A 25,561-nucleotide genomic window follows, 5' to 3' on the forward strand; every position below is an offset into this window, starting at 1 on the left:
AGTCTACATTCTAGCTTTTAGTCAACAACAACACTGAAAAAGAGATGGTTTTACTCTCTTTATTGGATGTTGTTATTTTCAATGTTGCTTGGATTGGTTGTTCAGATATCTAAGTAGTACTAATAAATGCACTACTAATTTGTCTCATTTTTTCTAGAATGTAGACTAAATCAGAACGGAGGGAGTATTTAGGAGCTCACAACGAACAACTGTCCTAATCAAAAAAAAAACACAAGGAAGAGTTTGTTGGCTGGTTCGAGAGATGGGCAAGTTACTTTAACATTTTCACAAATGTCCCTTAATAAAAAACAATGGTGTACATTGCACTCACACATTCTATTCCATGAAACAAATCGCACAACCCTATAAAGATGGGAAGGTCAGCAATCTGTTGTATGTACTAGCTAAAGGGCCTGATCACATTCCTCGTGTTTACAACCGTACAGTACAAATGGATATTACTTTCAAAATTCCTATATAGAGCAGAACTTGAGTACCCAAAATAGTGGTGTCGTAGTCAATGTGCAAGGAAGCACTGGCAGTACTGATTTTTATGGGGTGATAAAGAAAATCATATTTCTTGACTTTCCTCTTGATAAGGAGGTTGTTCTATTGAAGTGTGACTGGTTCGACATGCCTCCTGCCAATAGAAATCAGAGTAAGGAGAGTAAGGGGTATAAGAAGGACAAATATTGAATTATTGACATTGATACTACTATAGACCGATTCAAGGTAGACCCTTACATTCTAAGCATCCAAGCTGAACAGGTTTTCTACGTGAGAGATGTGAAGTACCCTAATTGGGCAAGTGTTATTCAAATGAATCCACGCATTGTGTTTGCTCCTTTTGTTTTAAATGGTGCAAACCTTGATGATGCTCTAGAAGGATATGAACATGGTGACGCAGATGTATATGATATCGCTGATGCAGGAATTATAGTTTCGGAATTTAATGTACCTGGCGAGATCATAGTTGGTGCAGAAATGATGATGAAGGAACCAACGTTGATGTTTCAGTCATAAAAAGTATAAGACCTGCCGAGTTTGATGAAGATCAAGTCGAATATGATGCTGATACAGATGATGATGAGGCTTGCGTAAATGATGGCCATTTTTCTCCGTTGGGACAAGATGAATTGGATGACGACCCAGGATTCTTTGTGTAGGCTATATCTACACTGTTTGGTTTCAATGTTTTGTCATGATCATGGACACATTTATGTGCTTGAAAGATCGTGTAATAATATACTTTGAGTTTAATAGTTATGAATTTCGATGCTAAATGTACTAGTGAAATTGTGTCTTATATGAGTTCTTGATTGATTATTCAGTACTGTCACTTGTTGCAACATAAGTAAATGGTAAGTGCTTCAGAATTCTAGTTGTTCGGACCTAAAGATGTTCAGCTTGTGGATATGCCAAATAACTAATAGTTTTACATGAATTGGTCTGTGCTCTACTGGCTTTGTTCACTAGGCTCGAACTGTGAGATCATGTTTTGATCACCTCTGTACCAAAATTTTAGCATCATATTTATTTGTTTCTCCTGCTGACTGGTGGGACCGGAATAATTTGTCAAAAAAAATCGGTGATAGAAGTGAAGATATTGAACCATATATGAACATATCTCCTAAATAAATTTCAATTATGCTCGGTGCCAAGGCCCAGGAGGTTTGTTTAAGGTTTATCGTTACAAAAAAACTTACAAAAAAACGGCTCACTGAACTGAGATACTCGACCATACATGATTTTTTGTCCTAAGAAAATTGCAATATTGATCAAGGGCAACGGCCCAGAAGGCCTGTTAAGCTACGTTGTGAACTTTTTCGTGGCAAAAAGATGTTCATTTTCGCAGCAGCAGGTGATTGTTGCAGTATGGTCAACCTAGTACCATACGACTCAAATTGTCGCAGTAAACAATAGTTATTGCCGCAGGATACAATTGGGGCAAAAAAAACATATGATATTGCCACACGAACAAATTTGGATGCAATAGTTAGACACTTTTTTGCAGCGATATTTGTAATTAATAAAACAACACACAGATGTTGCGTTATATATGTCTGAATATTACCACGAATACTTATTACGTTGTAAGACCTAGCCTCTAAGGCAACATAATGATTTCCTCGTGCAACGGGAGCTTAGTTGTCGCAAAACCGCGATTGTATTCTAACCACGATACAGTTTATTGCAATAGGAGACCCCTACCACAATAAAATGATAATTTATCGCGGCCCAAAATAGTCATGGAAATATGAGTGTCCTACTACCACAACCGGAGAGTTCGTGGTAATATTGGATTATATTTCCATGAAAAATAACCGTAGCGATAGATTTTGTGGCAATAGACCGAAATCCTTGTAGTGTGTTATCTTGTTTCGAGTAATCCAAATAGACCAACAAATAGTTGCTTATATTGCTTAGCATAAGTTGTTGGTGCACATAGGTGAACCGTACTATATAGGCTTTGGGCTTGACAAAGTAAACGTTAGTTTTATTCCGCATTTGTTAAGCCCATCTCGTAAAAGTTTTAAACCGTCTATTCAACCCCCCCTCCCCTCTAGGCGACATTCGTGTCCTCCTCAAAGGAAATTTAAAACGGTTGAGCGTGTGCGATGAATTTGGCAAAATTCGCTCAAAACTTTGTACACGAAATTGATGATTTACGACTGACGAAACTCGAAATCGATTGTGGGAATTGATTCATATCATCGACCTGCATCTTTTTCATGTACAACTTATTTCGATTCGGACTATGTTTGTGTTTATTTAAAGAGAAGGTGTGTGGAGGACCACGTGCACATGTTGGATCGAAAGATTTCCTTTTGCATGAGCTGCGTACTAGATTTGCCTGCATCGCCAGCAACGGCTGAACTGTGCGGTTCTCCAGGGCCTAGCCCGAGGGTGCTTTGAGAACCAGTTGATCCAACAACGCGGCTCAGCCCAGGCAACCAAACGGGAATTGTTGGCCGATGCGAGCCAAGGGCCGCCTAGCCTACCAAACGTGCCCCTAGTGTAACCCAAATCATACACAATATTTAACACAAATTCAAATACGTCAACCAAACGACCTTGGACATGTGAACACTATGGTCAGAACAAATGAGAAAAAAAAAACGACGAAGTGAGTTAGCAGTTTTTGGAGTTCTTTTGTATGCGAGAAAAAAAAAAGTAGACGAGAGTCGAGACCATGTTAGGCCAACTCCTCCACTAGCCACTCACCAAATGAAGGTCGCTCAAAGTCTCTTCCCACGGTTCGCAGGTAGGTAGGTGCATCCAACCCCAACTCCCTTTCGAAACACAACAACAGTCCATTCCACGCATGCCAACCCACATCTATATATGCAAATCAAGTCCATTCACTGATTAACCACCACAAGACACGAGCAGTAATCCCTACGGTCGTTTTCCTCGAGAAAGATCGAGCCCCTCCGAACCTGAAGCACGATTGTGCAGAGATGGATCGCGGGAGGAGGTCGCTCGCCGTTGCGCTGGCAGTGACCCTGCTCCTGGGCCTCGCCCATGGCGACATGGTGCAGTTCATCTTCGGCGACTCGCTGTCGGACGTGGGCAACAACAACTACCTGACCAAGAGCCTCGCCCGCGCTGCTCTGCCGTGGTACGGCATCGACTTCGGCAGCGGCATGCCCAACGGCAGGTTCTGCAACGGCCGCACCGTGGCCGACATCGTGGGCGACAAGATGGGCCTGCCGCGCCCGCCGGCGTTCCTGGACCCGTCGGTGGACGAGACCGTCATCGCCACGCGAGGGCTCAACTACGCGTCCGGCGGCGGCGGCATCCTCAACGAGACATCCTCCCTTTTCGTATGCCACCAATCAATTCTCTCAATACGTAGAAGCAGCACCCTAGCTTTGATTTGATTGGGAGAGGCTGCGGCGAATGCATTGTTGCAGATCCAGAGGTTCTCGTTGTACAAGCAGATCGAGCTGTTCCAGGGGACGCAGGCGTTCATGCGGGAGAAGATCGGGCAGGCGGCGGCCGACAAGCTCTTCGGCGACGGCTACTACGTGGTGGCCATGGGCGCCAACGACTTCATCAACAACTACCTCCTCCCCGTCTACTCCGACTCCTGGAGCTACAACGGAGACAGCTTCGTCAGCTACATGGTGACCACCCTGGAGGCGCAGCTCCGGCTCCTGCACGGGCTGGGCGCGCGGCGGCTCACCTTCTTCGGGCTGGGCCCGATGGGGTGCATCCCACTGCAGCGGCTCCTGCAGCGGTCGTCGACGGCGTGCCAGGACTCCACCAACAAGCTCGCCCTGAGCTTCAACAAGCAGGCCGGGGCAGTGATCGAGCGGCTGTCGGCGTCGCTCCCCAACGCGACCTTCCAGTTCGGCGACGTCTACGACTACTTCCAGGACATCATCAACCGGCCGTACATGCACGGGTTCAACAACTCCCACGACCCGTGCTGCTCGCTGGGGAAGATCAGGCCCACGCTCACCTGCACCCCGCTCTCCACGCTCTGCAAGGACCGCAGCAAGTACGTCTTCTGGGACGAGTACCACCCCACGGACCGCGCCAACGAGCTCATCGCCCTCGAGACGCTCAGGAGGCTCAACATCACCGTCGTCGCAAACAGCACCAGCAGCTAGCTACCTGCACGGCGAGCGACGCATGCGGATGACAAAAATGCTTAGGTTTTCGGAATGCATTTTCGAAGCAGACGTTCGATTGGAACGGAATTAGGATGTGTTCTTTCTTACACTGAAATTAGAATGTGTCTCGATGCATGGTTCACAACAAACCACGAACTGAAAGTGTACGCTGCAAACTGTTATTCGGTGGAAACGTGGAAAAAAATTATTGACACGGAAGGGTCATATTTTTCGGGTATTTCTCTTTTAGAATCCCATGCTTTGGCAAAACCAACCCAAGTCCACCTACTCTCCTCCACCCATCAAATAATTCATGCATTTATTTTAGAAAAACTATCGGCCGATTTTCTCTACGCACGCGTCGCCCACCGCCTACACCTCCAACTTGCATATCCTGAGCAGAGCAGGCTGCGCCACCGCTGGACAGGCTCCACTCCTCCCTCACACCACTCCCCCCCACCCTACTCCCAGAGGAGGCCCCCTATAATCGAGATCCGGACAGCGGCGGCGATGTTCGCCATGTCATTGCTTCTATGGTTGTTTGCGAGGGCAACTTTTAGGATTTTTGTCGATGTTACACACGATGTTGCGATTTGTTCGTGTGTACATAGTTTTTGGTGTGTTAGTATGGGAAAAGTGTTACGATGAAATTGGTACATGTACTAAAGAGAGGTTGCACCAATGTTATATGCGGATTCCTCTAATGTTGGATAAGTTAAGCAAAAATATTGGATATACTGCAGAGAAATGTTGCAAAATATTGTAACATTTTTTAACATGTTACATACCGCAAAGTAAAATGTAACATTCGGGATTATTTTGTACCACTGGTGGACTTTTTGCACCATACTTTCACGAATTGACAGACTATAGGAAAAATGTTAGGGACAAATGTTACATATACTAAAAAAATACATGGAAACCATTTTTGTACCTATATTTGATGCCTGAGAATCCCTCGGTTAAATAGATTGGATGACTCAGGAGGAGGCGGTTGATGATGGGAGTTTTACATGCATGCAAGTTATCATGCATTGTAGCGATACATTTATTTAGTTCCATCCCCATGTCCATATTAGATAACTCTAAATAAATGTAATTCAAATGATTAGTGGACTTACTTGAAGTAGGGTTGCAAAGAAGAGATCGTCCAATCCATGGAATGGAGAAAACTAAGATCACTATTAAGCAACTCGGTAAGGGCGGAAAAATATGTCTCCTCTAGGATGCGAGAACCGAGCGATGTGGATGCACGACCTAGCGGACATTCCCTCTTGGCTACATCTCTATTTAGATGTTATTTTGAATTTTTTATGAAAATGGTCATAAATTCATTAAATCAATGGAAAGTAGCAAAAAGGCTTTGAACATTTTCAAAGCATCAACACAAGACATGATACATGTGTACATTGTCTTTGAAATATGTAAAGGTGCCATTTTGCATGTTATTGCTGGCACTTCCATCACAAGGTATGTACAAAGTTTGCGGGCATTTTAAAAATGGAAAATGAATCATTTTCTACAAAAAGGGGAAATGTTCATTCACATTATATATTTCCATGGCACGGAGCATGGTTTTACCAAATTTAAATCCATTATGATGAAATTAAAATTATCTAGAAATGGCCATGAACTTGGTCATTTAGGTTGGAGACCTTAAATCTTCATACATGGTATTCCATTTTGTGAAGCAAGGTTTGGCGAAAAATCAAAATGGTGCTGATTTTGTTTTTTATGGAACTTAGTTCCCCGAATAAGGAGTCCACGAGAATATATTGTAGTTTGGTGTAAAAGAAAATTCAATCTTTTTTGGGGGGGAGGGGGTGTGGGGTGGGGGAATGGTGTGGATCGGTTTGGAATGGTCGTTCCTTTACTAAGTTGCTTTCGGCGGCGTCCTTTTATAGCTACTAGATTTAGATGTGCGCCTTGGCGCACGATCCCGTGAAATTCGTGTCGGTGCACACTTTGTATAACACTGCTAAAATTTAGGTGGAATATGATAATCCATTTATTTGATTTTAGAAAATGAAGTCGACATAATGATCTTAGGATAAAGCACATGTATATTATATTATAGTAGCAAACACTCATGGATATATTATATTATAGTAGCAAACACTCATGGATATATCAAGAGCAACAGAAGTGCAGAAGGAACATCCACATAAACTGAGCCATCTACTAAAGGAATAATTTGACGTCAAATCGAGTTAACGAAATCCACAAGAGCAATGCCATGAAGATCCTTCTCCAATGTTCTATCTATATCTACTTTAGATATATCATTGTAGCTAGTGAATGTATACCTGAAATAGTAAAAAAGCACATTGTCAGCCAAAAAGAGAGATAAACATATTTTTTTCACTGCCAGGAAAATCAAGAGGTTAAGTGGTCAAGTCCTACCGCTTTATTAGTTCAGCTACACTTTTCCCAACCAAGTGTTTGCAACTTCCCATAATTACTCTCAGAGTGCCTTGATTGAAGATGGCAGATTCTAAGACCAGCTCAATCTCTACAAAAGACCAAAAAATTAAGGTTGATCAAAATCTTGATTAAAAGTAAGATGAAACTTCACATGGATAATAAGAAATAAATAATTGTAAAAACTCACCTAGGGTCTAGGACAATGACAACAATCAAGAGAGGAACCATGGGTGGTCGGAGAGAGGATCACATGATGCTGCCTCTTCTCACATTCTATGTATACGCTGATAATTGTAAGCTTTGAAATCTAGTAATTATAAGCAATTGAGGCTTCACTTGGAATGATATAAAATTTGTATATCCACAGGTATTTTAATTTTGCATCCATTGCTAGCAGCATGAAGAGAAAATTGCCTCTTGACATATACTTGAGCAACATCATGTATTGCCATGGTGAAGAAGTGGTCTAGTATCAGGAGTGCCCTGAGGTGATCATATGCTTGCGTTTTATGCCTCCTAGTGAGGAACCATAAGAAATAAATTGTATAACTAGTTAATTATTTTAGATCACAACCCTGCCCTTTTCGATGCGTGGCTAAGCTCTCGGCATTTCTAAATTACAGTCAGGTCAGCTAACCAGTCCCAGGTAAATATTTGTTAATGAATTCAGAGATGGCAGGCTTCGAATCGACTCTTTCTTTGGCACCGAGTCTGACACGGAACAAAAAAATCCCCAGAAGTAAAGCATTTCAGATTGAGAATATTTGGGTCAACATCTAGGATTTAAAGAAACAGTAAGTAATGCTTGGAAAATACCTGTTAAAAGCAACAATCCAACAATTATTCTGAATACTAAACTGAAAAATGTAAGAACTGCATTGAAAGAATGGAACAAATACTTGTCTCAGCTATCTTTATTTGTTGAAAAATGTCAAATGGTGCTTGCTCAAGTTGTTGAATTAGAGCAATAAAGAATCCTCACACTTCCAGAATGGAACTTCAACAAAATTTTAAAATCGAATATATGAAGGCTGCATTCCTACAAGCAACAATATCGGGAAAAAAGATGTGCAGAGAAATGGAAAGAATATGGAGATGAACATACTAAATTTTTCGATAGTGGCAACAGAAAGGCATAGAAGAAATGCTATTGCTTCTATTACTCTCGCAGGTTTATGTTGGAAGATCACTTGCCCTATTTCAAGATTGTAACAAAAGATTAGAAGTCACTGATCTACACCAAATGAAATTTGATTACACAATCTCTTCAATTCTATTCCTAGCCTTGAAAATATATCTAGTCCTTTCTCTGAAGAGGAAATTGATAATGTTGTCAAGAAAATACCTAGTGACAAAGCTCCAGGTCCTGATGGCTTTAACTGCTGTTTTCCTAAGACTTGTTGGGATATTGTGGCTCCTCAGTTCGTAACTTACTGCAGCAATTTTCAGAAGGAAAATTTATCTTGGGCAGCATAAATAATTATCTAATAACGTATATCAAAAAATAGTTCTCCTACAGGGGTAAATGATTACAAACCCATATCTCTATTAAACTCATGCCTCAAACTGGAATGGAAATCCATACATGATACTGCCATGTTTTATTGATGTATTGAGTTTTAGTGTTTCTAGCTGGTGTCCTACCAGATCAGTTACATCAACCTGCGGGAGCAGATTTTGTACACCATGAACCCAATTATTTTTACTGCTGCTCTCACACTTGAACTAAATCAGACCTTGTGTTGTGCTCAAGCCAAAGAAGCATGTCTCTCGTGAACCTTTCCCTGGCTCGGGCGACTCTGGGGCTCTCTTTAGACACCATATACCACACGTGCAAGTATTTTTAAGCATCACGTTAGAACTCATGTTTTATTAACTCATAATTTATCATGGCCCGATCATGCAAAACCCTTGGCAATACGATAATAACATACTTTAGTCATGGCCAAATTAGGGAGTTCAGCGGTTTACCATACATTACAATAAAGTGAAAAGATATGATCAAGAAAGAAACGGCCAAACAAAGAGAGCCCTTGGTAATGCAGGGTTGGGAAATCAAATTTTTAAAAGCATACTTTACTTGAAGTATCACAACTAATCACTCAAAACATAGGGAGAACATATGGGAAAATACATATGGAACAATGAGGTCGATAGTTCAGATATGTTTATAGAAAGCATTAATTCTATTGCTTCATGTCATGCACAAAATTTCCATATCTTGATCATCCTTTCCTACAAAATCCACCGATCAATGATATATTATAAGATGAGTGGGTGATTTGTCAAAAAAGTTCAGTCCAGTCCCAGAGTTCTAAAAACACAAGAGGAAAACTATTAGTATGTTTCCAGGCTATTGTGGTTCGATGTCACAAGAAATATCCTCCAAATACCAGAACTCTAAATAGTTCTGAAGGCACATGAAAAATTTCACGCAAAAACATCATCTAAGAACAAATTCATAAACTCAATACGCGAGAACTTAAACGTCCAGACATCTAAAGATCAGGCTGAATACATGTTTGTCCTGAAACACTATGTCAGTGTATTTTACGGGACCATCATCGGTTCCTCCACAGTGATGCTACAGCCAGCCCAGGGTGAGCTCACTCAATTGATTGATCACCATCTGATCCTGAAATTCGGTTACTTTAATGTCTGTCTCAAATGGGCCATTTTCAGAACCGACAATTAAACAAAATTCTAGAGGCAAGGGATACAATCATACATAGATTGTAGATTAATGTTGAGTAAACTAAATTTAACCATGGGAAATTTTAAGACAAAGAACTCAAGATTATCCTTGAGTAAACTGGTTGATCACAGTTTTACACTAATCAGTAGACTGATTGGCCATACCCTTACATAGCACCACAAGCTGCACGAAATTGAATGCTGACTGCGCCTAAACCAGGAGCATATCACTAATTAAGTAGAAGTACATATCATATAAATAGTTAAATACGACAGTGCCTAAACTGCTTACATCGTGTTTGCAAGTGGAGCATCCCTTAACATCGTGGAAGCAACTACCAATAGAAAGTACAGGTTATGTACGCATGACACTGTCGAAACTGAACATTGTTTAAGATGATCACATTATACTTGAAAGCGGTGCAGCTTCTAATAGTCTGAGCACTGAGTAAATGCATGCAGTAGTCATAAGAAGGATGGATAGGTTGCTTAAACATGGTCATTGCTCCTACTCTAAAATTTAAATAATCAGCCCTTACCACGCGTATATTGATGGACTAAATAATATGCACAAAGAGTCACTTCACTTTCACAAACTCAACCGAGTTCTGCACAATGAGATCCATACCTTTTAATATGGTTGTGCTCCGTTGAAAGTTAAAGAGTCTCCTCGCCCTAGGTCCATCTTTGGCAACCTCCCTATCTCCCCCTGGCTCTATATACCTGCAGTTTACGAAAGGTCATACTGGCCTAGCTCACTAATAATCAATGTACAATCAAAATTGTTTTGTGTGAAATAACGGTGTAGATATAAGCATTCATTCTCTGTGTTGAATATGGTAGGCTAAGGAAACGACAGAAAACTGGCTGATATACTCAGAACCGCAATAAATCCCCATCTGAGAATTTGCAAACAGTAAGTTCAAAGAAAATGTCCTTCCTCATGCACTTGTAAAGCATATTTTATCGTGAAACACACTAATTTCTTCTAATGTGTATGCCAATTAAAATTCATTTACCTACTGCAGCACTGGTGAACACATACATACAAGTTGCAATAGTACACTTCAATCAGCTTGACTATTGAATAACATATGAAGAGGAAATCCGAAAATCCCGATAATGTGAGCACCATAGTGAAGCCATATGAGACATGCTCCTGCAAGTCCAAATCAACAGGTCTCTCCTCGGCTTGGTTACCTTGCTCGTCTAGTCAGCGAATCTATAAATACAGAACACAATGTAAACCTTGGAATGAATTCAGAAAGATAGTAAGAACTTGAGCTATAAGTTGGTTCAGAACTTGAGCGATTACATTCAGCATACTTTCAAAATAATAAAAGCAGAATGTCATATACAACCGAAATAACTAAAAACAACATGGTATTGAATCTGCAAGAACAAATTTAACTTGCACAAATATGAGAAAAGGTAGAAAATGAAAGAAAAATCATTTTCATACGCCTTTCTTATTTACGTCAACAATAAGAGGCAGATAATCTGGTGCATAATGTCTCTAAGCAATGTAAACAAATCCCAAATTCTCAATAGTTTCTATGAAAGCCCATGCACAAAATAAAGTAATCCCTCTGTTCTAAGAAAGCCCATGCACAAAATAAATCAGCGACAACAAATTCGGAATGGAGGGAGTATTAAGCACTTTACAGAAGTTAAATTATTATTGTACTTCACATGCATATTCAAATTTCAATGATGGCAATGTGCAAAATCATACCAAAATTTATTCTTGGGTTGAAGAGAACATCAGGGTTTAGAGTATGCTCATCGAGGTATTCTTCAATAATATGAGATGCATGAATATCTCTCATATTTGTACAGTACTCGGGAGTAAATAATCAAAATGGCTCGTACTGCACCATACTAATACTCATCAAATGTACCACCTCCAAATACAGATCAATCTACAAAAAACAACCATTAGATTAGTCAGTTTGTGCAGCTGCCCAATCAACAGGTATTTCAAGTATGTGTATGTATGAGAATCTACTAATTGATTACAAAAAAATAAACCAATCCACGATGGTTAGAGATAGAAAAACAGGAGCAAATCACCTTGGAAAACAAGGTCATCCAGCCTGTGCCGGAGCCGCATCACCAACACCTGTTAAATCAACAGTGTTGATGCCATACCTGGGAGAAGCACTTCAGAGACCGACGGCAAGGGCCGAGTTACAGGCGCACATCCTGGCCACCGCAACCCCAGCTCCTGGAAGTAGGTGCAGACGGAGTGAGGCCTTAGGAACCAGACATGGGACCCGCGAGGAGACGCTGGTGATGTGGATGGAGATGAGGAGGCCGGACCTCTCAGCCGGACGACCGTCCTCCCCAATCTCCCGACAGTGCGGGAGGCCACGTAGAACATCCGCCTCCGGAGGCTGCATAGACCATCCTCCTAAATCTCTCGACAGTGCTGGAGACCACGTAGTGGCGCAGCAATATCTCTACATCGGCAGATCCACCTTACCATTCAACCAGGGAGAAAGATCTCGAACCGGTGATGTGGAAGACCTACTTCTGGCTGAAAAAAGAAGGGTTAGGGTTCGGGTACTGGGGCAAAACCATGAGGTTCAGGTTATCAGCCTGCATCCGCCGGCCACGGAGCTCTACCCATTGTTCCCCGGGGAAGTAGGGCGCGCGGCGGGTGGTGCGAGCAGCGGGCTGCCCTGCATCTGTTGGCCACAAGCCGAGCTCCTCCCTGGGACGACACGGCGGTGCAGCGCAGCGAGCAGCGAGATGGGTGGGGGTTGCTAGGATGGAGGAGGCGACGCGCGGAGAGAGGAACGGGGGTGGCGGCTGAAGGTGAGGGGGGGGGGGGTGCGCTCGATTGGCCTAGGTTTCACCCGGGCTCGTTTTGTCTCTCGTGGCTTCTGACCCACTCAAATAGCGACGCGTGGCCCAATCAGTTGAGAGAAAACCAGACCAGGGGCCAGCCCGCGCGCGCCGAGTCCCTATCGTGGATGGCCTGAGAAGGCCCCTATGGGGGGCATCTATTACATGTTAGATGCTGAATTGCTAATACTGTTGCCGGCTATTGTATGGGGCACGGCTGTGGAGATGCTCTCACGCACCATGTTTATTTTGGTCTTTCCGTTGTGCGCGTTGGGTGGCATTGCAACCACATCTCCGCAACAAACTCAAAGAAGGAAGAAGCACACCGTCCCCACTCCCCAGCAAGGGGACAAGCCTGCAAAGTTACACGCTGGGTGCAACACGCATGTCCTGTTAAAAAAAACACGCATGTGGCGGTGGAGATCGCAGCGCCGTGCCATGCATGGCCCATGGATGGATGCATGCACAAAGAAACAAACAAACCAACAGCCAGGTAGGTAGGTCCAGTACAAGTACAAATGTACAGTCATCATCAGTTCCTTCCCTGCCACGCCGCTCGTCTGACAGCTGATCCCACGGACGCCCCTGCCCATCGGAGCTCGCCGTTTCCGTTTTACCGCAGGTGCTTTTTCCAGATCAAACGGAGTAACAACGACACCGACAGGTGGGCCCGCGTAGGGTAGGGCCAAGGCGTCAGCGAGCACGCAAGCTGCGTCTGGGGCTGTGGGTGTGTTGCCGTAGCTGGAGACCGGACGGGGAAACGGCTGGCCAGCCAACCCCAACCCGTGCGCAGCCGGCTGTTTCCTTTCCTTGGTGCTCCGCGCGGGTCGCGGCAAGGCCAACCCAGCACGCCAAGGCCGTCCGTCCGTCCGTTCGTGCGCGCCTACGTGTGCCACGCCTCTCTCCCTCGTGCCGCCGCCGCCGTCGTCGTCGTCTCCGCCACCCCCCTCGTGCTCATTTCCTCGGCCCAGCCCCGTACTTTACCCACACACAAACCACTCCACTCCACTCCGCTGCTGCATCATCACTCCACTGCTACCGTCTGCTGCGCTCCGGGCGGACCAACGTACGTACGTACCCACCTGCGCGCATCGTACCCCGTCCACCCCGATCCCGGCCCGGGCCGCCATGTCGTCGGCGGTATCGTCCCCGGCCTCCTTCCTCGCCCTCGCGTCCGCGTCACCGGGCAGGCGTAGGCGGGCGAGGGTGGGCGCCCCGCCGCCGCTCCACGCCGACAGGTGGCTTGCACTGCACTGGCCGCCGTCGACGCGGGATGGGCCGGTGGCGGTGCGCGCCGAGGCCGGGAAGAAGGGCGAGGACGCCGCGAACTCGAGGGCGCCCCGCGCGCGACGCGCCGCCGCGGCCGGCAAGGTAGTTAGTTGCGAACGAGTCGCACACCTCCAGATCCTTGCCTTCCGCAGCTTACGCTATTGTTAACTTTTACAAATCACAACCGCGCGCGCGCGCGTGCGTGCGTGTGCCGTGCAGGTCGCCAAACGGAGGGATCCGGCCGTCCTCACCGTCGATCGCTACGGCGCCGGCGACGCGGCCAAAGGTGGCGGCGACTCCCCGCCCGCCGCGCCGACTACCCAGAACCAAACCGTGCTGGCCAACGGCGAAACCGTGCCTGTCCGCGTGCTGTCCCCGCCAGCATCGAGGCAGGAGGCGCCCCGTCTCCCAACCCAGAACGCCGTGCCGGTGAACGGCGAGAACAAATCTACCGTCGCCGCGCCGCTGCCAGGCACAGCGAAGGTCGTGCTTCCGGGTTCCGTGCCGATCCTCCCCGCCAGGAACAGGGCGCCGATCCTCCCAGCCGACAAGACGCCGCCCGCGTCCCGGCCAAATCTAGTGTCTGCTCTTCCAAGGCCCAGCACTGCCACCGATGTGGTATCCACAGAGGAGATGATCGCGGACATCGTCGAAAAGGCTTCGAAGCCAAACACCCTCTCACCCGCTGCACCCGCCGTACACGAGCTGTGGGACTTCAAGAAATACATTGGTTTCGAGGAGCCGGCGGAGGCAAACAATGATGGCGGAGCTGCCGCGGACGCTGCAGGCTCCTTTGAGAACCACCAGAATCATGACTCCGGGCCTTTGGCCGGGGAGAATGTCATGAACGTGATCCTGGTTTCTGCTGAATGTTCTCCCTGGTGCAAAACAGGCATCTGCGTTATAACTCTTTAGCCTCTCCACTTTTGTTCATACTACAAGTTTTCTTGAATTATTATTTACTCATAAAAACATCCATTGTGTTGCCTAGGTGGTCTTGGAGATGTTGCTGGTGCTTTGCCAAAGGCTTTGGCAAGGAGAGGACATCGTGTTATGGTAAAACACGGCTTTCTGACGAGTCCATATGTTCCCATACAAATATTTGGGTGAAATGCAAGATAGAGGATTTTTTGTGTCTATAAACATGATGGTCTCACTGAACAGCCCTACTTAATATTATTAGGTGCAACAGAAATTAAAGTGCTTTCCGCTACAGACTAATCCAATTTGAGTTATATGAACCTCCTCGAAATAGGCTTTCGTACCGCTTTATAAATAAAGCCACAGTTATATGAGCCTCAACCATTCTCCTCTTGCCTTATACTAAATCAAATAGATAGAAATGCAGGTACTCTTATGGCGAAGAAATACTGTAGCACTAGTTAGCAATTCCATTTCTTAACCCTACATAGTATATGGGAGTTTGTATCATGTCAAATTCTCAAGTTCTAATCTCATTCGGATTAAGTTAATTCTTACCACTATAACTGTATTTGGACCGGCATGAGGGATCATTTTCATTCGTTTTCTGACTGATGTAGGATTTATTTTTGTTATTGATATGGACATTTCTTCTCTCAAAATTAAGGTGCTGTCTTGAATCATACATGTCGTTTATATCGGTATAATAAGAGCTTATATGATGCAAAGAAACATCATCTCATAATGTGAAATGCTTAGGATTGAAAGAGAGACATTTCATTTCTGCCATATTAACGGTTAAAAGATGAACATTTCCTATCTGCCATAGTATTGGAAATATTTGCATGTCATGAATCTGGCTCCGAATAGAGAATTACCAAAGCCAAGATGTTATATGAGATGTTTGCCACTCTGTGGTGATCGTGCGCAATCAGTTTTGCATGTCGCTTTTGTCCACTGTATTAGCAGATGTTTAGCTTCTACGGGATCTTTGTTCGTCTCTTTTGACTCAAAGAAGGGTAGTCAACCAATTGTTCTCTAGAAATTAATAGAGAAATTATGATAAAAATCACACATACCACATATTATTCAAAATCTAGGATCAGGGGCTCTTGGTTATAGACTTCGATGACCTAACTTTTGTTACTTGATGATAATTGACAAATGGTCCTTTCTATGTTAGGTTGTCGTGCCAAGGTATGGGGACTATGAAGAAGCCTATGATCTTGGAATCCGAAAATACTATAAGGCTGCTGGACAGGTACGCATAAAAAATCAGAAGGGGGCTAAGATTTGAATGCTTGATAATGTCATACTAATTCTATTTTAAGTGATTTTTGTCTTGCTCTGCAGGATTTGGAAGTGAATTATTTCCATGCATATATCGATGGAGTCGATTTTGTGTTTATTGACGCTCCTCTCTTCCGACACCGTCAGCATGACATTTATGGGGGCAGCAGACAGGTGATTCTTCTACATGTTTAGTTTTGATTGCAATGATAAACTAAGAACAGGGTATGGCTTACTGACAGACATATCCCTTGCCTATATTCTTTCAGGAAATTATGAAGCGCATGATTTTGTTCTGCAAGGTTGCTGTTGAGGTATTTATATATCCAATTGCATTGACAACCAAATATTATTATACATTCACGTGCATGGTATTTCACACAGATTCATAATATCTTGTAAATTGCATACTAATGAAATCTGGACACGCTAAATGCACATTTGGTCAGAGTTTGTGCTTTAACTTTTGAGCTAATCCTTTAACAATGTTGATTAAAAATGTTGATAATCCTGGTTACTCTACTACATGCTTCTTTAGAAGGTCCTTTTTCACATTGATAATGTTCTGTTAAATATGTTACTACTATTCACTCTTCTATGATACTGGAATTCCACCTACCATAGATGGAAATACCTGTTCATTTACTCCTAAGTTTACCCAATGTATAATTTTCGCATTTGGCATATCATACATTGGATAAACTTACGAGTGAATGACCAAATATTCCCTATATATGCAACCATAAATTACAGGTTCCTTGGCATGTTCCATGCGGCGGTGCCCCTTATGGTGATGGGAATCTGGTGTTCATTGCAAATGATTGGCACACGGCACTCCTGCCCGTCTATCTGAAAGCATATTACAGAGACCATGGCTTGATGCAGTATGCTCGCTCGGTTCTGGTGATACATAACATCGCTCACCAGGTTCTTTTTTCCTCCTCTTGATTTTTCTCTACTACTACATTGTTCGAGAAACTGTAATTACATATGGTTCTCATTTTCAATGAAGTTGCAACGAAATTTCAGAGAAATGAGTCATTTCACTAGATACTGGAATAATCACCCTTGGGTCAAAATGTTTCAGCCATTATAGTCCTTTAGTACACACAAATCGAAACAGATTTAAAACAAAATTGTCATGATGCTGATTTCATTAATGAAACTGGGACCATGCTCCTTTCATTGAGAAACATAAAGTTGTCAAATATTTGAATGTTTTTGCTGGATTTCTACCGAATTTATGTGAATATTTTGTCCTTTGGCTGAAAATAAAACCAAAATCACTGCATAAAATTGTTATGCAGCTGGTTTTATTAGTGAAGCTGAGACTATGCGCCTTTCATCGAAAAAACAAAGTTGTAAAAAATATCAAAATATTTGGTTAGATTTCGATCGTATTCAGATGAAAATTTTGTTAGTTTTGCTGAAACAAAACCAAAATCACTGAAACTAAAATTAATTGAAATTCAGTGAATTATCTATGACCGAAATACTTCTAAAAAAAAAATTCAAAACCATATACAATGGCTTACAAAGGTTATGTAGCATTGACCTGCTAAATTACGTATTAGTTTTCACTTTCCTTCATAATTCCTATTCTAGGCTAATTTTTGTTTCTTGATGCTGTATGTAGGGCCGTGGCCCTGTATCCGAATTCATGTACACCGATTTGCTTGAGCACTACCTGGAACACTGCAAAATGTTTCAGCCATTATAGTAATACACACAACTGAAACATATTTTGACAAAATTCGATGCTGGTTTCATTAATGAAACTGGGACTATGTTCCTTTCATCGAAAAAAATAAAATTGTCAAAATTTTGAATATTTGGCTGGATTTTTCACAAATTCAAGTAAACATTGCTGTCCTCTGGCTGAAAGGAACACGAAAATCACTGATATTAAAACAAGTAAAATTCAGTGATTTAGTCTATGGCCGAAGTACTTCTGAAACTAAAATTCAAAACCATATACGATGGCTTATGAACGTTATGTAGTAGTGGCATCCTAAATTCTTTACTCCCGTTAAATTTGGGTTTCCTTCATAGCATTTCATAACGCTGGGCTAACTTTGGTTTCTTGATGTTGTATGTAGGGCCGTGGCCCTGTAGCTGAATTCCCGTACACTGACTTGCCTGAGCACTACCTGGAACACTTCAAACTGTACGACCCAGTGGGTGGTGAACACGCCAACTACTTCGCCGCCGGTGTGAAGATGGCAGACCAGGTTGTCGCAGTCAGCCGTGGATACCTGTGGGAGCTGAAGACGGTGGAGGGCGGCTGGGGGCTTCACGACATCATACGGCAGAATGACTCGAAGATACACGGCATCGTGAACGGCATCGACAACGAGGAATGGAACCCCGAAGTGGACATGCACCTGCAGTCGAACGGCTACACCAACTACACCCTGAGGACTCTGGATGCTGGCAAGCGGCAGTGCAAGGAGGCCCTGCAGCGCGAGTTGGGCCTAGAGGTCCGCGGCGACGTGCCACTGATCGGCTTCATCGGGCGGCTGGACGGGCAGAAGGGCGTGGAGATCATCGCGGACGCGATGCCGTGGATCGTGAGCCAGGACGTGCAGCTGGTGATGCTGGGCACCGGGCGCGATGACCTGGAGCGCATGCTGCGGCACTTCGAGTGGCAGCACAATGACAAGGTGCGCGGGTGGGTCGGGTTCTCCGTGCCATTGGCGCACCGGATCACAGCAGGCGCGGATGTGCTCGTCATGCCCTCCAGGTTCGAGCCGTGCGGGCTGAACCAGCTGTACGCCATGGCCTACGGCACCATCCCCGTTGTGCACGCCGTCGGCGGCCTGCGGGACACGGTGTCGCCGTTCGACCCCTTCGGTGACTCCGGGCTCGGGTGGACATTCGACCGCGCCGAGGCGCAGAAGCTGATTGAGGCGCTCGGGCACTGCCTGAACACGTACCGTAACTACAGGGAGAGCTGGAGGGGGATCCAGGAGCGTGGCATGTCGCAGAACTTCAGCTGGGAACACGCCGCGAAGCTCTACGAGGATGTCCTTGTCAAGGCCAAGTACCAGTGGTGAACTCTGCTAGCTGATCGGACCCTGCCTGCGCGCATGAGAGCATGGGAATGCGCATCGCGCACTTGACAGGGTTTGGCGCAGGGACTTGCCGATCTCCTGCCATCTTTGACGATTGAAGCGCAGCCATCCGCGAGGTGTAGGTGACCTGAGGTGTGTGGTTGATACTCTGATCCCGATTTGGTTCGTAGCTGAGTAGGGTGGAGGTAGAGAAAGCGTTTCACTGATGCAGGTGTATGGGATGTCAACTTGATATTGTAATTTGCTATGTTGTGTTCTGTTACAATGTTGTTCTTATTAAGAGGCTAAGAGCGAGAGCCAGTACTTGCATTTGAGATCAGTGGGCAACTGTGAAAAACTTGGTAGTAGATGCAATTCATTTGCAAGATGAACAAGATAGAGTGGAATGGAAGATTGGTTCCTGAGGTTTTACTGTCAAAGGCTTGTACTTGCACTTGAGATCTAATAGTGTTTTGCCATATAGACTTTGGAAAATCAAAATTATCTTATAATTCAGAAATTTTGTGTGTTTGATGCTCAGAAATAACATCCTTCAAAAGAGAATTTGATTAGGAATGATCAATGTCACTTCAGTGGTAAGGAGATAGTGGATCATTTTCTGTTTCAGTGCTCTTTGGCAAGTGGTCATCTAAGACTGGTCAGGCCTCCCGAGAATGCAGATGATTTGGCTGGAGCTTTGGTAGATTCCTTCCCGTGATCCCAAAGGATGCTTCATGCTTGTGCTTAGTTGTGACACAGCTGTGTGGTTGGACGATCTGAAAGACTAGAAGTAACGCATGTTTTGAAAGAAAGTTTCTTGCTAATCCATCCGGTGTGATTTTTAGGGTTTGTACATGATTAACTTTTGGTCGCTGCAGCGGAAAAGTCAAGGTCGAAGAAGTCTTGAAGGACTGAAGGAGTGATGAAGATCAAGATGTTGATTCGAGATTTTTGATGTTTGCTTTTCTTTTTTCTTCTTATAAGACATCGGCGGTTTCTGTATGGACGACGTGACAATCTGGTGCCATCCTTGACGATGGAAGCGCCGGCATCCGCGAGGTGTACTGACCTGACGGGTGTGTGGTTCAGACGCTGAACCAGATCTGGTTCGTAGCTAACAGACCACTATTTTTCTGCCCCGTAAAACACGAGTAAAGGGTCCTGTATTCACTTTTCACCGGCCGAAAACTCGTCCAAGCTAGCAGACCCCGTATCCCCAACCCGTAAATTCTGTTTTACGGGTTGAAAATACGGGATCTGCTAGCTCGGATGAGTTTTCAACCCTTAAAACAGGGTTTTTGACACAACAAATACAAAATGCACATTGAATAAAAGTTTTAAATCACACAATAATCATCATAATTATTACAATAATGTTTTTCGAAACTGCCAACAAATGTTCTAATGGAAAAATTAAACAAATAACAAATGTTCCCGCAATCAAACAATCAAGACAACAATAGGAAATGAATGTAAAAACTCATTGGCCATGCAACTGCCAGTGGTGATCAATCAGATCTTGGGCGAGCTGGTGATGAGTCTCGGGATCTTCAATGCTACGATGCGCTGCAAGAAAAGTTTCAATCCGATCAGGGTTTCGCTGGGGCTGCACTCGTGCCAACATTGTCATAGAAACATGGCAAGTTCAACCCTCTCTCATCTTCAATGATCATGTTCTGCAGAATCACACAACAAGTCATGATTTCAACAAGAGTTTTCTTGTCCCAAAACCTTGCAGGACCCCGGACAATGGCAAACTTTGCTTGCAAAACACCAAAATCTCTCTCAATGTCCTTGCGGCATGCCTCTTAATTTTTGGTGAAGCAAGCTTCTTTTTCTTGTCAAAGCCTCCATATGCAAATCCTCCGAATTGTCGAGGTCCGAATCTGTCGGATTCTGATGAGGACCAATCGGTCGACGAATCCACCAAATCCTCCATATGCACATCCTCTGAAGTCATCTACCACCATGAAGCATAGATCAACCTCCAAGCATATCGATTCTACCGACGAAAAGAAGAGAAACGCGGCGGAGTACTCACCGTGGGTTTAACGGCGGAGGAGACCGCGGTGGGGGTGCGGCGGCGCGCGCGGAGGGGCGCGGGCGCGGATGTCCGGCGGGGGTGTGGCGGGCGTCGACGCAGAGCGGCGCGGCTCGGCGGGCGGCGGAGGGGGCCGGATCTGAAGGTTTCCGGCGGCGGCGCGCGGGTGGCTACGGCGGCGGCGCGGGGAAAACGGGTGCGAAATCTGAAATGTCCACGTGCCCTAGCTGAAATGGGATGCTGGGTTTGCCCTGTATTTCCTCTCCCGCTCCGCACAAGTAGGGGGCCAGAAGCCACCCCTTAGCCGAAACTGAAAAAAAAATCGATACGGGGGCCTGTTTACGGGGGTCTGCTAGACGGCCGGGTAGAGTCCTACCCCATATTTCGACGGTTATTATACGGGTTTACCCTTTTAAGGGGTCTGTAAGACATGCTCTAAGTATTCTAGTTTGCTATGTTCTGTGCATTGTTATAGCCAGATGCTAAGAGCAAGAGCAGTAGCACAATGCAAAAACAGGATTGTAAGTGCGTTTTCCTGTCTGCTTAAATTAAGACTTTCAGTAACAAAAATGTAGCAACTTCAGTCGAAGTGAACAAGAAAAATCAAAATCACATCTCTGGTGCATACTCTCGATCTGCTAAGAGCATGTCTAGCAGGCCCCTCATATTTCTGCCCCGTATCCCGCCGCTTTTTCGCCCCGTATCGAAAAGTTGCTAACGGAAGAGCCATTCCGTCTAGCAGACCCCGTATTTCGCCCCTATTTTCAAAAATAAAAACCCCGGGAAGTTCAATTTCATTGATCATACTACGGATCATACATACGGATCAACGATTCTACATCCGGAATGCGCGATCCTACTCGGGGAGGTCGACTAGGTACGAGTCCGCCTCCGCCTCCGCCTCCCGCAACTCCGCCTCCTTCGCGGCGGCGATGGCCGCCGCCACCTCTTCCTCCTCCGCCCTCTTCCTCTTGGCGTCGTCTTTGAGGAACTGTCGTAGCTCCTTCAACAAGTCGGGGGCCTCCTCCTCATCGCCGGCGAGCGGAGCTCCTCGAGCGCTGGTGCTCCCGCTGCTCCAAGCCTCCTTCGCCAAGCGGCGGCGCTTCCAGTCGGCGCGCCACTCGTCGAACTTGGGCCCGCTCATCGGCTTCATCGGCGGATCCTCGTTGTACCAGCGCCCGCCCGCCGCGAAGTCAACGAGCTTCGGCGGGGACGTACGCGGCGCCGGCGTACCTGCAGGCCAAACGCCGGCTCCCGGCGGCGGATCTCTTGCATTGGCGCCGCCACGCATCCTCCACGTTGTCCGGCGAGCGGGATCGCTTCGATCCGCTCGCCGGCGAGGCGGTACTGCGGCGGCGGGCGTCCATGCCGGATCTGGGGTGGAATGCGGCGCGGGGGAGCGACTAATTGCTCGCCGGAGCAGGAGGAGGAGGCGGCGGCGCACGGCGGAGCTAGGGTTGCGAGTGAGGGGTTAACCCCTCACTCGCACCTGCGCCCACTATATGTACGGGGCGACGGGGCCGATTTCCTGGGCCCCGTATTCCGCCGAAACGGGGCGGCCCGAATACGGAGCCTGCTAGACGGCCCAAACCGCGCCTGCCCCGTATGTCGCCGGAATTTTACGGGGTGGGCGGGTTATACGGGGCCTGTTAGACATGCTCTAAGAGCATACAGGAATGCTATTTTCCTTCTCCATCCGTCTCCTCTCAATCTGATACCAATTTCCCACTAGGTGGCACGGCCATGTATTTTTTTAGGACAAATTCGGTCTATGCCACTAGCCACTGCGTAAACTCGTCGAAAACTCCTTTTTACAGACAACTGTATGTGTAGAAGTGCCATTCACCGTAGATTATGATTTGAGATTGGTGCGACTATTTGTCCCCTTTCTGACAAAACTGAAACATAGTTAAAATAAATTTGAACAGTAGAAAATATTTCATAAGTTTCATAAACACGTCAACAATATATGTGAAACTTTGTGAAACATACTTTGAACAGTAAATAATTTTTCACAAGTTTCAGACACGTTTCATAAATTTCAGACATGTTTCATAATTTTTTAGAAACTATATCAACACATGGGTGATATCAGCGTGACGTCATCCCTCCGTTACCTACCGGAGCCGGTAAAATCCGCGTTAACTCGTCATGTGTCCGTGCGAATCAACGAATTGGCTGGATGGCACTAACTTCAGCGACTGTGTTATTTCTATGCCACTAGTAAGCGTGCACGTGCAATGCACGTTTATACATGCTCAACAAAAATTTATGTAATATTTTTCTCAAATGTGCCACATTCAACATCTCTTCCTGTTTAACGATGTTTAGACCAGAAAAACGATGTTTAGACCAGAATGCGTAATCAATCTCTCAGGTTCCTCTAATCCACGCAAACAGGACATTGGTATAAGCACGAATTGCCACCACCAAATTTCTTGGTTAGGCACCGACATCATTGTCACTTCACATGAACCATCACCACAAGATTACTATGCGAGTCCATCTCCCATAGTAATTTTGTTGTGATCACATATCCTTTTAAAAAACTATGCGATCGCATATCATGGTAACACATAGAGTGCATCTGGCAGCGAAGTGTTTAAAAAAACTTCAAAAATACCGGGCTATCAAATGCCTCCTTGGTTTTAGAAAAACTTCATTCAGCCACCTCAAAAAGTAAACGATCAATTTTAATGAAATTTAAATACAATAATCGGTATTACTCCTTCAACTAATCACTCTGTTAGGAAAAGTCATCTTTACAAGCATATTGTGCCAAAACAATGTTGAATTTCTGTATCATAATAAATATGATTCTATAACAAACATTGATAGAGGTAAAATATATATAAGAAAAAAACTAAATATTAGCATTACAATGCAAATTTTGGAACAAAAAGATCTCTTTGTAGATAAAATCATTTCAACAACCAAAGCATTTCTCAGTTTTCTCCTACATCCTGGTGATGTTCCCCTCCACAACACCAACGAAAATACTACAAAGAGGAGCTTGACACTAACATCCACCTGCACAAAACATCCATTAGATCCAGTAGAACATTATTGCAAGCATGCACGAGAAGATGTACCCTTAAATATTTAAAAATCCGCAAAACACAAAAATGTATATTATACATAGTAGAAAATATTTTAAATTTTAAAATCATGAATGTTTATGTTTTCCCTACCGAGACATCTTGTTGCCGAACTGATCTTCCTTTCCGTTTCCTGATCCGTTTACAACTGATGAACATCTTACTTGTCAGTATAAGCTTCGTGCATGATGTAGCCAAGGCTTACCCTACTGCTTGTACTGATGTGCTTTCAAGGAATCACAAACCCTTCCTTTTATCAATTTGTTTCAGTGTCTACTACAATGCCTTAACTTCGGAACATAAAGCCAATCAAAAATAAACATTTGGATACCTTCTATAGTTTGGACATTAAATAGCTTCAGTTCTCACCCAAAAAAATGCACAAAAAATGTATCTCATAGCTTATACCCACAAAGGATAAATTTCCGTGGTTCCTATTTAAGTGTATAAAGCCCCAAAGCAGGCCTCACAAATCTAACGCTGGATACAACTGAATTCTTACCAGCATATTCAAGACTGCAAAGATAAAAATAAAATGGAAAAGATACATCATTAAGTACCTAAGATTTATAAGCTTAAGTATTTACATAAAACAAGGTAAGCCAAGATAAATAAACAAATAAAGAAATCATGACCATGAAAAAAAATTAAATATAGTATCAGTATCCATAAAAAAAAGCCAATTTAATGCTATTAGTCACTTCTTCAGATAACATAGGTAATGAATCCGATAAGAAAAGCTATAGATATTTTTAAAATTATGCTGGGAAATATTCTGGGGCTCACAAATTAGATGCTAACATTTTTTGTTAAGTAATTATCCAATGCATATGTACTCTCAAGTGGGCGAGGGTTGCACATTATTCTGCATATGGAAATCTGAATAGTGACATAGGCCAGTGAATTTTTGCAGCTTAAAGAACCTCACTAATATTTGCCGGCCACCGCTAAAAAACTTACCCAGCCGGCTCCGCTGCTCAATGCCACCTTGCCTGCTGCAGAGGTGTTGCCTGCTCTGCTGCCGCCATACATGAAAAAAATGGGAAGGGATTGAAATAAGAAAAGAGGAAGTTTTAATATTAGTTTAATGGCAGAATTAGAAGAACATACAAGAGAGTTGTATCAGTGAGCACCTTGCCGCCTGGATCACTTGATTCTAGGAATATTACCCCAAAAATCATGTGCCGAAGACGTCCACAGTGTAGAGCAGGCCTGTCAGCATTTCGAGAATCAATTATGGCGAAGGATCAAGCATAACACGTGATAACTTGCGACAAATTTCTACAAGAGCTGAGTCAC

General features: G+C 44.4%; 2 protein-coding genes and 3 long non-coding RNA genes across 6 annotated transcripts; 2 read left to right on the plus strand and 3 right to left on the minus strand.

Annotated features, from left to right (window-relative positions):
• Window positions 1-3,402: 3,402 nt before the first annotated feature.
• Window positions 3,403-4,619, plus strand: LOC124673855 (GDSL esterase/lipase At1g74460). The gene is made up of 2 exons (XM_047209899.1): window positions 3,403-3,827; window positions 3,918-4,619. The coding sequence occupies exons 1-2, from the start codon at window positions 3,462-3,464 to the stop codon at window positions 4,617-4,619; spliced, it is 1,068 nt and encodes a 355-aa protein (XP_047065855.1). The 5' UTR covers window positions 3,403-3,461.
• A 2,106-nt stretch (window positions 4,620-6,725) lies between these two features.
• On the minus strand, window positions 6,726-7,197 carry LOC124673865. Its single transcript, XR_006992856.1, has 2 exons — window positions 7,026-7,197; window positions 6,726-6,928 (listed from the first exon to the last, which is right to left on the minus strand). It is a non-coding gene; the product is annotated as an uncharacterized LOC124673865 (long non-coding RNA).
• Window positions 7,198-7,719: 522 nt separating this feature from the next.
• LOC124685401 lies at window positions 7,720-8,466 on the minus strand. Its single transcript, XR_006997433.1, has 2 exons — window positions 8,392-8,466; window positions 7,720-7,919 (listed from the first exon to the last, which is right to left on the minus strand). It is a non-coding gene; the product is annotated as an uncharacterized LOC124685401 (long non-coding RNA).
• A 14-nt stretch (window positions 8,467-8,480) lies between these two features.
• LOC124685400 lies at window positions 8,481-12,107 on the minus strand. Of its 2 annotated transcripts, none has more exons than XR_006997431.1 (5): window positions 11,892-12,107; window positions 11,476-11,662; window positions 10,760-10,962; window positions 10,369-10,463; window positions 8,481-9,675 (listed from the first exon to the last, which is right to left on the minus strand). It is a non-coding gene; the product is annotated as an uncharacterized LOC124685400 (long non-coding RNA). The 2 variants fall into 2 exon arrangements; XR_006997432.1 differs by lacking the exon at window positions 11,892-12,107 and adding an exon at window positions 11,814-11,871.
• Window positions 12,108-13,718: 1,611 nt separating this feature from the next.
• On the plus strand, window positions 13,719-19,126 carry LOC124685399 (soluble starch synthase 2-2, chloroplastic/amyloplastic-like). Its single transcript, XM_047219739.1, has 8 exons — window positions 13,719-13,961; window positions 14,079-14,751; window positions 14,851-14,915; window positions 15,964-16,041; window positions 16,134-16,244; window positions 16,340-16,384; window positions 16,824-16,997; window positions 18,170-19,126. Exons 1-8 carry the CDS (start codon window positions 13,719-13,721, stop codon window positions 19,124-19,126), a joined length of 2,346 nt encoding a protein of 781 aa, XP_047075695.1.
• Window positions 19,127-25,561: the final 6,435 nt, after the last annotated feature.

This window comes from Lolium rigidum, chromosome 1 (assembly GCF_022539505.1).
Source record: "Lolium rigidum isolate FL_2022 chromosome 1, APGP_CSIRO_Lrig_0.1, whole genome shotgun sequence".
NCBI classification, from domain to species: domain Eukaryota; kingdom Viridiplantae; phylum Streptophyta; class Magnoliopsida; order Poales; family Poaceae; genus Lolium; species Lolium rigidum.

Bases quoted from the DNA above. Each gene is read 5' to 3' on its own strand.
- LOC124673855 (XM_047209899.1), top strand. From the start codon at position 3,462: ATGGATCGCGGGAGGAGGTCGCTCGCCGTTGCGCTGGCAGTGACCCTG. The intron at 3,828-3,917 runs GTATGCCACCAA...GCATTGTTGCAG, and splicing joins ACGAGACATCCTCCCTTTTC to ATCCAGAGGTTCTCGTTGTA.
- LOC124685399 (XM_047219739.1), top strand. From the start codon at position 13,719: ATGTCGTCGGCGGTATCGTCCCCGGCCTCCTTCCTCGCCCTCGCGTCC. The intron at 14,752-14,850 runs GCATCTGCGTTA...TGTGTTGCCTAG, and splicing joins TTCTCCCTGGTGCAAAACAG to GTGGTCTTGGAGATGTTGCT. The intron at 16,998-18,169 runs GTTCTTTTTTCC...TGTTGTATGTAG, and splicing joins TACATAACATCGCTCACCAG to GGCCGTGGCCCTGTAGCTGA.